At 43.6% G+C, this 16,943-nt stretch overlaps 1 protein-coding gene across 1 annotated transcript in view; it reads right to left on the bottom strand.

The window, feature by feature from the left end:
- Positions 1–6,329: 6,329 nt before the first annotated feature.
- The window catches only part of ZMPSTE24 (zinc metallopeptidase STE24), a 44,648-nt gene continuing 34,034 nt past the window's right edge, over positions 6,330–16,943 (bottom strand). Inside the window, exons 8-10 of the mRNA XM_513352.6 lie at positions 14,509–14,613; positions 9,523–9,666; positions 6,330–8,060 (exon numbers count right to left, since the gene is read on the bottom strand). Of these exons, the coding sequence (XP_513352.2) occupies positions 7,836–8,060; positions 9,523–9,666; positions 14,509–14,613 (474 nt within the window). The 3' untranslated portion in view covers positions 6,330–7,835. The remainder of the gene's footprint in view (positions 8,061–9,522; positions 9,667–14,508; positions 14,614–16,943) is intronic.

A 16,943-nucleotide genomic window follows, 5' to 3' on the forward strand; every position in this document is an offset into this window, starting at 1 on the left:
GATATTGGAGTTACTCTATCCTGGAGTTAACCAGGATAGAGGAGTTGTTGGGCTTCTCTTCTTGTGGATGGGGCAGTTGTTGCTGGGCCTCCATTGCCCAGGCAGGAAGGACAGAGGCTCTGGAGGGGGAGGGAAGGATGGGGCATTTTCTCTGGGCACCTGAATTCTGAGCATTAGGATAGCATGGCAGTTTTGAGGAACATCTGTGGGAGGAACCTAGGAATGGAGGCAGGATGCTGACCTGCTGTGTAACTTTGGGTGAATCCCTTTTGAGCCTTTGTACAACTGTGGCAAGGACTCACCTGTATCTTTTCATGCCAGTATAGCACACCCAGTGTCTCGCCGGGGTCTGCCACTTGGAAGGTCCTCTGTGAGTTTCAGCACCCACGGTGTGCTGGCCCTGGGGTAGGAGCTGGTAGTGAAAGATTGGAAGACCTTGTTCTTGCCTTCCAGGGGTTTCCAGGTTCATGAGAAAAACAGATATGGACTTGGAAGAAAAAAGTCTGGGAGAGACTAGCTCAGATCTGATCTGTACCACCTGGGGGTTCCCAGCCCATAGCTCTGTAGGCCTTCAAGGAGGAAGAGGAGGGGAAGGGGGGGAAGGGGCTGAGGCTCGGGGACTCCAGCCTGAAGTCCAAGCATGTGCGGAAGCCTAGACCCTCCCACCTTACCACAAACTTGGCTCCAAGTCCCCTCTGTGCTGACGCATCCTTGCCCTCCTCCTTCTCCCCACTGCCCTCCACCAGCCCATCCTCCCTCCTCCCTCCTCCCCTCAACACACATTTATCACTAGTGACATCTCAGCCCCCCTACCCCAATCCAGGGACACAGGAGGGACACAGTGGGGTTAGACTGAGGGCCACTGATGTGGCTTCACCCTCAGTGCTTGGGCAATTCCCAAGTTACAGCATCTCAGTCCCCAGAGAAGGCCATGCGGCCACTGTAGCCGCCAAGGGCCCCCTGGAGTGCAGGGCACAGAGGAGGAAGGGAGAGGATGTGAGCTGCAGGAGGCAGCTGAAGCCAAGCCTTGGGCAGGCTCTCAGGTATTACATACCTGGTGGGGAGGAGGGTTCTCCCTTCCCTAGGCTGGATCCCTCACTTGCTCCTAGTGCCTGGAACCTTAGGTTTAGAGAGCCACTCTACTCCTTGAAGTCTCTTGATGCACCTTACCTGGGGCCCTTTCCTTATCCCTCTCTGCAGCATTCCCAGAGATGGTCCACTGGAGGGTTTCAGCACCACAGAGAGGCTGATGATTCACAAATCTCATGCAGTTACACCTCATTCCTTCTGACAGCAATTTGAAGGGGCTGAAAGGGGGCTAATCCCTAAGGACCAGTGGTTGGTAGCCTACGTAAGACTCCCTGATGGGTAAATTTCACTCAGACCATTTGCTGTGATCTACGAATCTCCTATATGCCTTTCTAAACTCACCTCTGTGCTTAGACTCTGGTACATTCCACTGCAGCCATACCAGCCTATGCTGTCCCTCTAACACGTGTACAACACACAAGCCATGCCCTCTGTTTGGAATGTTCTTCCCCAAAATATCACTGCCAGTGACCTTGCTTCAGGTCTTTATTCAAAACTGACCTCATCCTTACCCTGATATTCCAGAATACCATTCTGCTTTATTATTTGTCTTCCAAACTTAGCACTATTCAACATAAAGCACTAGAATATAAGCTCCACGAGGGTGGAAACTTTTGCTCTTATTTGCTGTTCTATTCTGCAGCACATCAAACAGTGCCTGGCACACAGCAGGTGCTCAATAAATATTTACTAAATGAATATGTTCAGGATGCTCAGAGGAAGATCCCACCAATCATCAAACCAGGAAGGATGGGATCTGGTCTCCACTTGTGTGTGGCTGAGATGTGTTCTGAGATGGCCCAGTGTCCGAGTTTTATTCCCTCACCTACTGAGAACAGGGACCTGCCCTTTGACAGCTGAATCTTGGGAGGCAACAGTCTGATGCAAAAAAAAAAAAAAAAAAAGTAGGAACTCAATTCCCCTGTTTACAATTAGGAAAAGGGGGATTTAGAAGCTTAACAGAAAGGGCATTGCACCAAGACAGTCCAGCCCCTTTGCAAAGGTTCAACACCAAACTGCACCTCTAGAATGCAGCCTGTGAGGAGAGTCCCACACCTGCTGCTGCTGACTCTTCTTTCAAACTTCATCTCTCTGGCAATCCTCTCCTCACCCTGAAGGCCAGCTGGGTCAGAAACATTTTTTTTTTTTTTTTTTTTTTTGAGACAGAGTCACCCAGGTTGGAGTGCAGTGGCGTGATCTCAGCTCGCTGCAAGCTCCACCTCCCAGGTTCAAGTGATTCTCCTGCCTCAGCCTCCCGAGTAGCTGGGACTACAGGCACCCGCCACCATGCCCGGCTAATTTTTTTTGTATTTTTAGTAGAGACGGGGTTTCACTGTGTTAGCCAGGATGGTCTCGATCTCCTGACCTCATGATCCACCCGCCTCAGCCTCCCAAAGTGCTGGGATTACAGGCTTAAACCACCGCACCCGGCCCAGAAACATTTTAATTTTGTGCTTATTTACGTCATAGCAATTAGGGTGAATTATTAATATCACCAACAAGTATCAATTGTTGAGCTCTTATATTATTAGATACTGTGCTAAGTGTCTGCAAACATTATTTCATACTATCCCTACCACAGCCCTGTAAAGTAGGTATTACCCCATCTGCCATGTTAAAAAATAAAATCTCTGTCTCAATCCCACCTGTAGATACTATCCCAAATTTGTGCTCCCTTTTATGGGGAGGGTTGGTCTCACTTTGGCTTTTAGCTCACCACACTGTTCGCAGATTCCTGCGCTGATTTCTCATGTCTCCAGTATCTGAAAGTCACTTGTTCCTTGGACCACATCTTTTTCTCTGGCTCCTCTCATATCTCATTCAGTTTCATGGCTTTAAACTTTATCTATATATCCCCAGTCCAGATCTCGCTGCTTAACTTGATCCGTTGATCCAACTGCCTAGTCAACATCTCCCCTTCGATGTCTGATGGGCATCTCAAATTTAACATGTCCAAAACAATTCCCGATCTTCCCCTCCAGAATCCCCCCTCCTGCGATCTTTCCCATCTCACCCAAGGGCAACTCCATCCTTTCAGTTATTTAAGCCAAATACACTGGAGTCATCCTCCACTCCCACTTTATCTCTTAGACCCCACATCTGATCCATCAGCACATCCTGTTGGCTCAGTCTTAAAAATATATCCAGAATCCAGCCACTTACCACCTCCCGACTACCACTCCAGTCTAGCACCATTATTTCTTGCAGGAAGGATTGCAAGCCTCTCCCAACTAGTCCCCTGCTTCAACCTTTGCTCCTCAACATAGAAGCCAGAGTGGTCCTATTAAAACTTCAGATCATGTCGCTCCTTAGCCTAAAACTCTACAATGGCTTCCTACCACACTCAAGGAAAAGCCTGAATTCTTACAGTGGCCTACAAGGCCCTGCAAAATCTAGCGTCTGGGATGCTCTTCCCTCAGACACCTCCCTAGAACACCTCACTCTTCATTTCCTTCAGGTCTTGGTTCAAACGTGACCTTCAGTGATGCCTTTTTGTGACCACCCTATTTAAAATTGCTGGCCAGGCATGGCTCATGCCTGTAATCCCAGAACTTTGGGAGGCCAAGGCGGGTGGATCACTTGAGGTCAGGAGTTCGAGACCAGTCTGGCCAACATGGTGAAACCCCATCTCTACTAAAAACACAAAAACTAGCCAGGTGTGGTGGTGGATGCCTGTAATGCCAGCTACTTGGGAGGCTGAGGCGGGAGAATCGCTTGAACCCGGGAGGCAGAGGTTGCAGTAAGCCAAGATCGTGCCACTGCACTCCAGCCTGGGCGACAGAGTGCAACTCTATCTCAAAAAAATAAAAGATAATAAAATAAAATTGCAGCTCCTACCCCCACCCAAACACCTCAGCCCCCCCCTTTTTTTCCAAAACATGTATCACCATATAAATACATTTTAGTTGTCTTTCTCCCTGATACTAGAATGTAAACTCCAAGACGTGGCGGATTTTTGTACCTTTTGTTTACCATGTATTCCCCATCACCTAGAGCAGCGCTTGGTAGAGTGGGGACAGATGGAGAAATACAGTCTCGGTCAAGTTTCTTACCCAAAGTCTTACTAGTAAGTGGCATGTTGGATTATAGAGCCCCAGGCTTAATCCTAATACTTTACCTGTTATTGACCATCATCCAGAGAGCCAGAGGGGAGCTCGGACTCAGCCAAGGGCAGAGTAAGGCAAATCTGCTTCCTGAGTATTGGCGGTCCCGGCTTCACAGGTTTTTAGAACACACAGAGGTATCTTCCTAGCTGTTTCTTGTCAAACTGTTTAGGAAATCCTCCTCCCTGGAAATCATCCTGGATAACAGAGAAGAGCCCAAGATTTCCTTATCCATATTGTCTAAATGGGACTATCCCATTCCACAATGGATTATATTTGCCTTCCCACAAAACTGAACTCAGCCTGGCACACATCATTCAAGTTACTTGCTCACATCACTGTGGTCTTAAAATGTTTCTGGATAAAAGTTTTGGATTACAAATTATCTGTAATTTTCTTTGTTTTGCCCTTAGGATAGAACGTTAAGGCCCTTAAGTGGTAGTTAGCTTTCTGCTAATGATGGCAGGATACTCAAAACCATCAAAGATATAGAAAGTATATAAGAACATGGCCAGGAGTGGTGACTCACACCTGTAATCTCAGCATTTTGGGAGGCCAGGGCAGGCAGATCACAAGGTCAGGAGCTCGAGGCCAGCCTGGCTAACATGGAGTAACCCCATCTCTACTAAAAATACAAAAATTTGCTGGGCACGGTGGCTCACCCCATAATCCCAGCACTTTGGGAGGGCAAGGCGGGCGGATCCCCTGAGGTCAGGAGTTTGAGACCAGCCTGACCAACATGGAGAAACCCCGTCTCTATTAAAAATACAAGAATTAGCCAGGTGTATTGGCCCATGCCTGTAATCTCAGTTACTCGGGAGGCTGAAGCAGGAAAATCACTTGAACCTGGGAGGCAAGGGTGGCAGTGAGCCGAGATCATGCCACTACACTCAATCCTGGGTGACAGAGAGACAGAGAGTCTTAAAAAAAAAGAAAGAAAAGAAAAAAATACAAAAATTAGCCGGATGTGGTGGCTCACATGCCTGTAATCCCAGCTACTCAAGAGGCTGAAGCAGGAGAATCTCTTGAACCTGGGTGGTGGAGGTTGCAGTGAGCCGAGATCGCACCATTGCAGTCCAGCCTGGGCAACATGGTGAAACCCCATCTCTACTAAAAATACAAAAAATTAGCCAGGCGTGGTGGCGCAAGCCTGTAATCCTAGCTACTTGGGAGGCTGAGGCAGGAGAATCGCTTGAACCCAGGAGGCGGAGGTTGCGGTGAGCTGAGATCGGGGCATTGCACTCCAGCCTGGACAACAAGAGAGAAACTTCTTCTCAAAAAAAACAAAAACAAAAAAAACAAGTAGAAGGTTTCCACAGGGAGGGGAATATCACATGTAGGATCAGGGGTAACAGTGAGCATATAAAATGTAAGGGCAAGCGGGGACCATCATTTGGTACTAAAACCACTGAACTGATCCTGGGAATTCTCCTATCCTAAACAGAGGCAGAATTTACAAGCAGTTCTCAGACCTCAGCAAAGGGCCAACTCAGATAAAGCTAGTATATACACACAACAGAGATTCTACCTTAGATTCAGAGCTTAACTCTGCTGGAGTTGTGCCATTTTACCCAAGGCTTTGACCTACTCAATTTTGCCCCTGCTGCACATCCACCAGGTCTTTCTTAGGGTGCAGAGTGCCATCTATTCCTTCGTTGGTGGGCCTATCTACTCTTCCCTTGATTGGTCAATTTCTTAGGAACCTACCAGTATCCTTTTGGCCATCCCTATGCCTCTGCCATCCATAAAGTGTGGGTGACTAAGTCAGTCACATATTTAAAAGCTAATTACTGCCACCATATGTAAGGAAAACCAAAGAGGCAGCTGGAGCAGACCAGGCAGGCCCAACAATTTGAGGTTATAAAAATAGAGAAGGAATGATTCCAAATGAAGCTTCCAAGGAAATATCTGCAAGAACTGGTGATACTCTGGAGCAGAGCAGGAGCAAGACACTGAAGAGACTCTGTGTAAAGCACAGTGGTGGCAGTGACACCACTCATCATTAGGGCTATTTCTTCATTCCACTCTTCATTGCTGGCACCCAGTTCCTCTCAGGTAATAAACATATGTTCAGGTAACAAATGATACACAAATTAAAAAAATGATACACAAATATCAAACTAAAGACAAAGTACATACATTTGCATTGGCAATGTTTAATGTTTCACTTTTGCAGAACTGAAATTTGTATTCAAAGGCACAGAAGGAAGGAAAGGCAGTTATCAGAGCATGAAGTCACAGATAAAGGATGCTGAATAAAAGCATAGGACTGCTCCTCTTTAGCCTTAGGAAAATAAATAATGCAGTATTAAACTAGATTTTTATTTTTATTATATTTGCATGTGAAGACATCACCCAAATGTCAGTGGAGCAAAAGACTTTATGGTCAGATACCAAAGGCGTACAGTTGATCCCACTTTGGAATAAATGCCCAGAAGGTAATAAGCATTATCAGTGAGTGAGAGCTCTAGGCACAAAATAAGTTCTCATTCAGAAAGTGGACAGAGATATGAAGCAGTGAAACATATAGCTTTAAAAACTGGAAATCTTTCATGACATTTGTTTTCAAAGTAAACATTATCTGCATTTCAAGAACTGTAATTTTCAAAAGTAGAATCAGGCCTGATTAAGTAGTATTTATGACTTACAGATAAAATTACAAAAATAAAAATGAAAACTCTTCTGCCCTTGAAAGAGATAGAAAACTATATTTTTTCCCTGTAATGTCACAGAGATTCATCAGTATTTCATCCTTACGTTGCTTAAAAAATGTTATTTTTAATTTGTCTTTCCTGTTCTGCCACTTTTAACATAGCAAAACGTGTTTAATATGGCCATCTCTGCTGAGTGAAAGGATGTATTATTTACTGCATGAATGAGAAAAAGCTACAATTTACCTCCAATGGGATCATATCTACCACGTGGGAAAAAAAGATAAAGACACGGATTTTCCAAAAAACAAAAGAAACAAACAAAAAAACCCCACAAAACTCAATGATTTAAAATATCCTATACATAATTTCTAACTTCAAAGCACTATGAGAAACTCTTGATCACTGTGTAGCAAGAAAGGGAAGAGAGAAATTAAAAATTTGGTAGAATAGGAGAGCATTTTTCTAACTACTTTCATTTAAATAACATTGGCCTTACCAACTATTACCTTTCTTATTTAAAACACTGATTCACCAGGTGAAATCATAACAGCATGAAAGTAAGACCAGATTTCAAGTTAGGTGTGAGCACAATGATTCAGGACCACTGCTTCCACCTCACAGAAAGGATTCCTGTGGTGATGCTCCCTCTTTCAAACATATGCCCTCAAACACCTCACATGCAGATTCCATATAAGTATACAAATAAAACGAGTTCTGTATTTTTCCAAATAATTTTACAACTTGATGGTAAATTAGATGTCAAAGATAAAACTATGCCTTTTAAAACATTAAGCTTCAAAATTCATTCAGTGTTTTAAGAAATGAATTATTAAAATCATTTTTAAAATGACATATTAAATGTATTTAAATCTGGGCTTTTCTGTACTTAATTTTTCTTTTAAAAAAAAGTTTAAAAACATCAAGAGCTGGAACATGCTGCCAGGACAGAAATAATCAGAAATGTCTTCAGTCACAGACCCTGGACATCTCAGTGTTGCTTCATAGTTTTCAAAGCTTGAAGTCTCTCTAGCAGTGGAGGATGAGAATAATGCCACATTGAGAACAACCAGTCAGAAACGGGGAATCCCAAGTTATCTTTGTTAAGTTTGATTAAAGCAGAATATAAGTCTTTAGCCTTCCCAAGTTTCTTGGCAAATGCATCAGCTTGAAACTCAAATCTGCGGCTTAGGACTGTTAGGCAAAAAGAAAGAACCTGAAAAAGAAAATGAAAGGGTTTTAGCCACTGCCCACCTCTTTGTTGTTACTAAAGGTTCCATGAGCTGAGACTGTAGAGGAAGTTTGGCTTGGGATAAGAGGAATGGCAGGACAAAAGAAAGATCACTAATATTTAGGGGACCTAGGGTGAGGAAATTATAAATTGAGCCTTATTCTCCCCCAAGCAAACAGGCCAGAAACACATATAAAAGTTAAACATCCCTAACCAAAAACTTGAAATCTGAAATGTTCCAAAATCTGAAACTTTTGAGTGCTGACATGAGACTCAAAAGTCATGCTCAGGCCGGGTGTGGTGCCTCACACCTGTAATCCCAGCACTTTTGGGAAGCTGAGGCAGGTGGATCACCTGAGGTCAGGAGTTCGAGACCAACCTGGCCAACATGGTGAAACCCTGTCTCTAGTAAAAATACAAAAATTAGCTGGGCGTGGTGATGGGTGCCTGTAGTCCCAGCTATTCAGGAGGCTGAGGCAGGAGAATTGCTTGAACCCGGGAGGCGGAGGTTGCAGTGAGCCAAGATGACACCCCTGCACTCCAGCCTGGGAGACAGAGCGAGACTCCATCTTAAAAAAAAAAAAAAAAAAAAAAAAAAAAAAAAGAGTTTTAAGATAATACATCTCAGTTCTCTGCCAAATTTGTTTATGTGGACAATGCTATATGAATATGATCTATGCCCCTCCATTTTTCTTTCCTGGTGTCCCCACCATACATAATAGAAAAATATAATTCATTTAGCTCATCTTAACTCTACAATCTATCCCAAGAAAGAATTCTTCTGAATGGAGATACCTTAAGATCTTCAATATTATTTCTTAGCTTAGTTTGGAAGCCTTACCAAACATCATGAAATGATGCCATTGTCAGGTTTGTTATATAGTCTCACATTAACCTATGTATTATCACTCACACGGAATACCCCTAATGAGCTAACACAGAGCAATGTTCTTAAGTTTCATTTACCACAAAATACCCGATTTTGATTTTGTGGGTTTGGGTGGATCCCTCAGGCTATATGGAGGCAGGTGGTCATGGAGCAGAGGAACAGTCACTAAGCCTCCCTTACTGAGCTGTACACAGACTCAGTTAGTGTTTGCTTTGTCCCCTCATACACATAAGATTTTTACCCAAGCACTGGTGAATATGTGGCCTAGGACACAACATTCCAATAGTTAATCTCCATCTACCGAGTCCTTTTAGGTGTTCACCACTGAAGTCTAATTTTCTACTTATATTTTCCTAAGAGTATGCAAACGTTTATTTATTTGGGCTTGAATTTTTCTGCTACTTTGTCATACTGACCAGTGAATCAGGGGACTAAAAGACTTTGTTTCATCTATTTGTTAAAACTGTACTGTTCTATTTCCTTTTTCACTATCCTGAAAGCTCTAGATTTGAAGCAGGCAAGAGCATATGTGTGATAATTTTAAAGATCATACATTACCTCATTGTAAGGTGAAAAAATAAACTGGAAGATGATCAATAGTCCAATAAGAGTGGGTTGGCTATCATAAAAACCAAATGCAGCAAAAAGCTCCTTTCGACCAATTAATACAGCAAATAAAAAAAAACACAGGAAAGAATTCATCTAGAAAGAAGGACATGAAATTTCTAAGTTATTACCAAGCTGATTTCACTATGGGATCAGTAGCATCCATAAAGTATAAGAAATCACAGTGTGGCCGGGCACGGTGGCTCACGCCTGTAATCCCAGTACTTTGGGAGGCCAAGGCGGGTGGATCACGAGGTCAGGAGATTGAGACCATCCTGGCTAACATGGTGAAACCCCGTCTCTACTAAAAATGCAAAAAAAATTAGCCGGACGTGGTGGCGGACGCCTGTAGTCCCAGCTACTCGGGAGGCTGAGGCAGGAGAATGGCGTGAACCCAGGAGGAGGAGCTTGCAGTGAGCTGAAATGGCGCCACTGCACTCCCGCCTGGGCAACAGAGTGAGACTCCATCTCAAAAAAAAAAAAAAAAAAATTCATAGTGTGATTTTAAGAAAGGTATTAGTGTGATCACAGAACAAATTATTTAAGTAGCTTTTTTTGAGACAGATCTCACTCTGTCGCCCAGGGTGGAGCGCAGTGGCACGATCTCGGCTCACTGCAAGCTCCACCTCCCATGTTCACGCCATTCCCCTGCCTCAGCCTCCCGAGTAGCTGGGACTACAGGCGCCCCCCACCATGCCCGGCTAATTTTTTGTATTTTTAGAAGAGACGGGGTTTCACTGTGTTAGCCAGGATGGTCTCAATCTCCTAACCTCAGATGATCCGCCCACCTGGGCCTCCCAAAGTGCTGGGATTACAGGCATGAACCATACTGCCCTGCCAGTAGTTTTTAGTTTCACTTTTATTTCAAAAGTAAAATAAAATGTTCCCAAATGTATAAACTGTATCATTTTCTATAAGGGCAAGCTTAAGTTGAGGCTCCTATCATTGAGGGTTTGAAGTGGTCAATAGCAATGGGATATTTTCTCTCTGTAAAAGGGTGAAGGGCTAGAATGGATTCTGGCCTTGTTTTATAACACTGTAATCAGATACAACGCCTCCCACCTGACTTTGAAGCGGAGGCTCCAAAGAAACAGGCTTCCCTTGAATCCTCTCTAGGCCCACTGGAGCTGTACCAGATAGTTAGAAAGGTCAGGGGGAAAAGTAGTTCCATCTTGATCAATAAATGAGAGGAGAAAAAAATAAAAAATCTATACCAAAATACAACCTCTTGGAGTAAGGTTGGAGAACACACAACATTCTTTTTCTGTGCAAATTAGGATCTTGGAGGCCACATGTACCTTATTTAAGTGTGTTGCTTCAAACCATTTGACCCAAACGAGATGACCCAAGAAGCTGTCAGCTTAGAATGGGGCTTAGAGCATAAGAAGGCTCACCAGCTGCCCCAGGACAAGCAGCTTCGACACTCATCCTTCTAACTCAGTGGATCCAATATGACAAGCTCCAACAGAAAACTCAGTGAAGTCTCCTACACTTATAATCTATACATCCACTTTTGTCAAGTAACCATTGTCCTTTTGAAAAATAACTTTTGGTTTGCTACTGGGCCCTACTACAGACTGAATTCCTGGCCATGGGATACTGTGATCCTGCAAACTGAACTATCCCTTCTGAACTGGGTGCTATGTTAATCTGTTAATCTGCCTAGCCAGGAAACTGCTATGCGCAGAAGCACTTCATCATCAAGGACAAGTGGTAGATATAAGAGTGGAAATGAAGCAAGTTATGAAGGCACCAGTAAGTTAAATAAGCAGATGGCTCATACTCTAGTACACCAACTCCTACCACCAACAACCCTCAACCAACCCTTACTCATATGCCGTTCCCTATAATCAATTAGTTGAACAGGAACAAAATCAGAGCCTATTTTACAATAACTTAATACAATATGCTGGCACCAGATGAAAGTGGACTGCTGTGGTATTACAGAGCCACTCAGGGATGGTCTTGGAAGGCAGTGGTGAAGGGAATTACTCTCGGTGAGGTGAACTTTAAGGTGTATATCTCACTGTCTACTCAGCCTGGGAGGAGAGAGAGTCTGAGGCAAGGATATATATCCTAATTTATTGGCAGTGGGAAAAAAATGGTTCGGCTGAATTATTAGGGCCTTGGAAAAAAGTAGAGGATGGCTAACGAGATTTGGAAAAGAGGTATGTGAAAAACTTCCAAAATTACTGTTTGGACTATAGAGTTTGACTATAGTTGGCCTAATGTTAATGTTCACCCAAAGAGTCCCATGGTCAAGGAGGCTCTTGGTCAAGTGGGGAAGACACCTGCTCTGTGAAGGTCAGCTAGCCTTTCTCTGTAGCCGCTCCATGACTTGGTCAAGGGACTTATGAATAGAGTGGCCACAGCGACAAAGATGGAGTTAATGTATTAGTCAACACAGACACCCTCCTCACTGGCGCATGCCATATGCCCAATCTGTCCGGAGAAGCAATCAATCCCAGCCTTGATAAGGTACCACATCTCAGGGACCATTTAGCCACCTTGTGGTAGGCTGATTCCATTGGAACCCTTTCCCTCATGGAAGGGGCAGTGATTTTCCTTATTAGACTGAAAACTCAATTGAACTTGGACCTGGACTTATTTAATCTTACTCAGTGCCATGTATCCACACAACATAGCTTCAGGCCAAGGAATGCATTTCTATACCTAAAGATATAGGAAAGTGCCCATAGGAGTTCACAAGTCTTCCCATATAATCCATCACCCAGAACCAGCTGGCCTTTTTATTTTAATTTTTTTTAGAGACAGGGTCTCCTTGTCACCCAGGCTGGAAGTGCAGTGGTGTGATCATGGCTCACTGCAGCCTTGATCTCCTGGACTCAAGCCATCCTCCCATCCCAGCCTCCCAAGTAGCTGGGACTACAGGTGCATACCACCAAGCCCAGCTAATTTTTTAACCTTTTGGAGAGAAGGGGGTCTCGCTATGTTGCCCAGGCTGGTCTCAAACTCCTGGCCTCAGATGATCTTCCCTCGTCAACCTTCCAAAGTATTGGGATTACAGGCATGAGCCACCATGCCTTGCTCAGCCAGCCTTTTTAAAGGTCTGAAAATCCACTGAAGATTCAATTAAGGCCACATATGCTCAGAACTAGTCAACATGATATAGTGCTTTTTCACTCAAAGCCTAAACATCTGTTGGTTTAGAGGTTCTAGAACCGAGAAGAGGAACATTATTGGGATTGCTTTCTTTTTGTATTTTCTACAATTTCCAATGAATATATGGCAACTTTTTTTTTTTTTTTTTTTGAGACAGAGTCTCACTCTGTCGCCCAGGCTGGAGTGCACTGGGGCGATCTCAGCTCACTGCAACCTCTGCCTCCTGGGTTCAAGCAATTCTCCTGCCTCAGCCTCCCAAGTAGCTGGGATTACAGGCGTGCCACCACGCCTGGCTAATTTTTGTATTTTTAGTAGAGACAGGGCTTCACCATGTTGGCCAGGCTGGTCTCGATCTCCTGACCTCAAGTGATCCACCGTCTCAGCTTCCCAAAGTGCCGGGATTACAAGCATGAGCCACCACGCCGGCAATAACTTTTAAATGAAAAAAATGTTTTAGACCGGGCATGGTGGCTTATGCCTGTAATCCCAGCACTTTGGGAGGCCAAGGCGAGTGGATCGCTTGAGCTTAGGAGTTCAAGACCAGCCTGGACAACATAGTGAAAACCGGTCTCTACCAAAAATACAAAAAAATTAGCCGGGCGCGGTGGCATGCACCTGTGGTCTCAGCTACTAGGGAGGTGGAGGCTGGAGGATGGCTTGAGCCTGGGAGGTGCAGGTTGCAGTGAGTTGAGATCACGCCACTGCATTCTAGCCTGGACGACAGAGAGAGACTCCATTTCAAAAAAAAAGAAAAGAAAAGAAAAGAAAAGAAAAGAAAAAGAAAAAAATGTTTTTTAAAAAGCATTCTAGAGGCCGGGAGTGGTGGCTCATGCCTGTAATCCCAGCAATTTGGGAGGCTGAGGCAGGCGGATCAACTGAGGTCAGGAGTTCGAGACCAGCCTGGCCAACATTGAGAAACCCCGTCTCTACTAAAAATACAAAAAAAAAAAAATTAGTCAAGTGTGGTGGCGTGTGCCTGTAATCCCAGCTACTCAGGAGGCTGAGGCAGGGGAATTGCTTGAACCCGGGAGGCAGAGGCTGCAGTGAGCTGAGATCACGCCATTGCACTCCAGCTTGGGCAACAAGAGTGAAACTCCATCTCAAAAAAAAAAAAAAGCATTTTAGGGTGGGCAAAGTGGTTCACGCCTATAATCCCAGCACTTTGGGAGGCCGAGGTGGGTGCATTACCTGAGGTCAGGAGTTCGAGACCAGCCTGGCCAACATGGTGATACCCTGTGTCTACTAAAAATACAAAAATTAGCCAGGGATGGTGGTGGGTGCCTGTAGTCCCAGCTACTCAGGAGGCTGAGATAGGAGAATCGCTTGAACCTGAGAGGCAGAGGTTGCAGTGAGCCGAGATCACATCACTGCACTCCAGTCTGGGTGACAAAGCGAGACTCTGTCTCAAAAAAAATTTTTTAAATTTAATTTTAAAAAGCATTTTAATGTCCAACTTATCTAGGCTTGTTCCTTTTGATTTTCCAAGTTCTTACTCTGGAGGTGATGATGGTGGTGATAACAATAATTTATATAGTACTCACCATGTTCCAGGTGCTAGTCTAAACTCTTTACATGTATTAACTCACTTAATTCTTAACCAGTCCTATGAGGTATTATCATTCAATGAGGGGACAGAGGCAGAGGTTAAGGAACTTGCCTGAGGTCACACAGGTAGTAAGTCAGGGAGCTGTGATAGGAAACCAGGTAGCCTGGCTGTGGCGTCTGCCTTGGCCTCTCTTATATGACCTCTCATGCCTGCCATAGTTCTAATTTGACTACCATGCCATAAAAAAAGAATTGTCACTCCACACTTACCTGGCTAATAATGATATTTTTGACTGTATGTCCCAACTTCCAGTGCCCCAGTTCATGGCCTAGTACAGCGAGTACCTCCTCATTTTTACATCCTTGTTTCTTATTCTGAATAAAAAAAAATCAAAAATAAATTATTGAGAACCTTTAAAAAGTTTTATCTTTTAACCTAGTAATAGCCCTTCATAGATTTTAACTTAAAGAAATAATCAGTTTTGTTCAAAACTGTTGATTGTCTTAACAAAACATTCCCTGAACCACCGCTCCACATGAGACAGTGGGTTAAGCACTGAAGATAGAATGACGAACAAGATGGACATTCCCAGACTACATAAAGCTCACAGTCTAGACTAACTTAGATTACGAAAAAAAAACTGGAAGAAATAGAAATCTTTATAATGGGACAATAGTTAAATAAATCATGATAAAGTTATATGACAGTCACATTATATTATAAAACCATTAGTAATTTTGTTTTCAAAGATTAGGGCCAATTGCAGTGGCTCACGCCTGTAATCTCAACACTTTGGGAAACCGAGACAGACAGATAACTTGAGGCCAGGAGTTCCAGACTAGCCTGGCCAACATAGCAAAATCCCATCTCTACTAAAAATACAAAATATTGCTGGGCGTGGTGGCTCATGCCTGCAATCCCAGCACTTTGAGAGGTCAAGGTGGGTGGATCACGAGGTCAGGAGTTCGAGACCAGACTGACCAACATGGTGAAACCCTGTCTTTACCAAAATACAAAACATTAGCAGGGTATCGTGGTATGCGCCTGTAATCGCAGCTGCTCTGGAGGCTGAGGCAGGAGAATCGGAGGTTGCAGTGAGCTGAGATCACGCCATTGCACTCCAGCCTAGGCGACAGAGCAAGACTCCATCTCAAAATAATAATAATAATAATAATAATAATAATAATAATAAATTAGCCAGGCGTGGTGGTGCATGCCTGTAATCCCAGCTACTCAGGAGGCTGAGGCATGAGAACTGCTTGAAACTGGGAGGCGTAGTCTGTAGTGAGCCAAGATCATGCCACTGTACTCCAACCTAGGTGAAAAAGTGAGACTCCATCTCAAAAAAAAAAAAAAAAGGATTATGTTTTGACATTGGAAAATGATTAGGTGAAGAAAGACACAAACTAAAAATATATAGTATGATTCTAATTATGAAACAATGTGAATGTGTATATAAAAATATACAAATATAAAAAGTAGACTGAAAGTATATACAAATGTTAACAGTAGTTATTATTATTTATTTTAGATGGAGTTTCACTCTTGTTGCCCAAGCTGGAGTGCAACAGCACGATCTCGGCTCACGGCAACCTCCACCTCCTGGGTTCAAGTGATTCTCGTGCTTCAGCCTCCTGAGTAGCTGGGATTACAGGCGCATGCCACCACACCCGGCTAATTTTTGTATTTTTAGTAGAGACGGGGTTTCACCATGTGAGTCAGGCTGGTCTCGAACTCCTGACTGCAGGTGATCCACCCGCCTTGGCCTCCCAAAGTGCTGGGATTACAGGCATGAGCTGCTGTGCGGGGCCTAGTCCCATTCTCTTACTAAGGAGCAAATAATCAAGGATTTACCAGATATATGAGGTAAGCTGTTAACACAGAAGATCTGATCCACAAAAAAAGCAACATGAAATAAATTATATAAAGAGAAAGTTTAGAAAATTAAGACATTGCACCTAAGAAAAAGTAACAAAATGCTGTAAATTGGAAAATTCAGATAAAAAAATTCTTAGAAATCCAAGCTGAAGGCCAGGCATGGTGACTCAAGCCTGTAATGCCAGCACTCTGGGAGGCTGAGGCAGGTGGATCGCGAGGTCAGGAGTTCGAGACCAGCCTGGCCAACATGGTGAAACCCCGTCTCTACTAAAGATACCAAAAAAAAAAAAAAAAAAATTAGCTGGGCATGCTGGTGCACACCTGTAATCCCAGCTACTCAGGAGGCTGAGGCAGGAGAATTGCTTGAACCCGGGAGGAGGTTGCAATGAGCTGAGATCGCGCCACTGTACTCCAGCCTGGGCGAGAGGGCAAGACTACATCTCAAAAGAAAAAAAAAAAAAAAAAAAAAAGAAAGAAAGTTCAATAAAAGGATTGGAAGATGATGAGGGAATTCTAGAAAGCAGAAAGAGATATATTTAAAATGGAAAAGAGGGTTAAAAAGATAGGAGAGTTCAGTATAACAAATCCAGCACTCGAGTAAGAGGAGCCCTGAAAATACAGAATTTAAAAAATGGAGAGGAGAAAAATCAACAAAATAATTTCAGAAAATTTCTTACAACCATAGGACCTCGATTTCCAGAATAAAAGGGCCTAATGCATATATCACAGTGGATGAAAACAGTGTGATGCATATAACATGATAGATGAAAACAGATCCCCATCAAGGTATGTGAAATTTTAGAACACTGAAACAGAGAAAGATCTA

Source organism: Pan troglodytes, chromosome 1 (assembly GCF_028858775.2).
Source record: "Pan troglodytes isolate AG18354 chromosome 1, NHGRI_mPanTro3-v2.0_pri, whole genome shotgun sequence".
Classification (NCBI taxonomy): Eukaryota; Metazoa; Chordata; class Mammalia; order Primates; family Hominidae; genus Pan; species Pan troglodytes.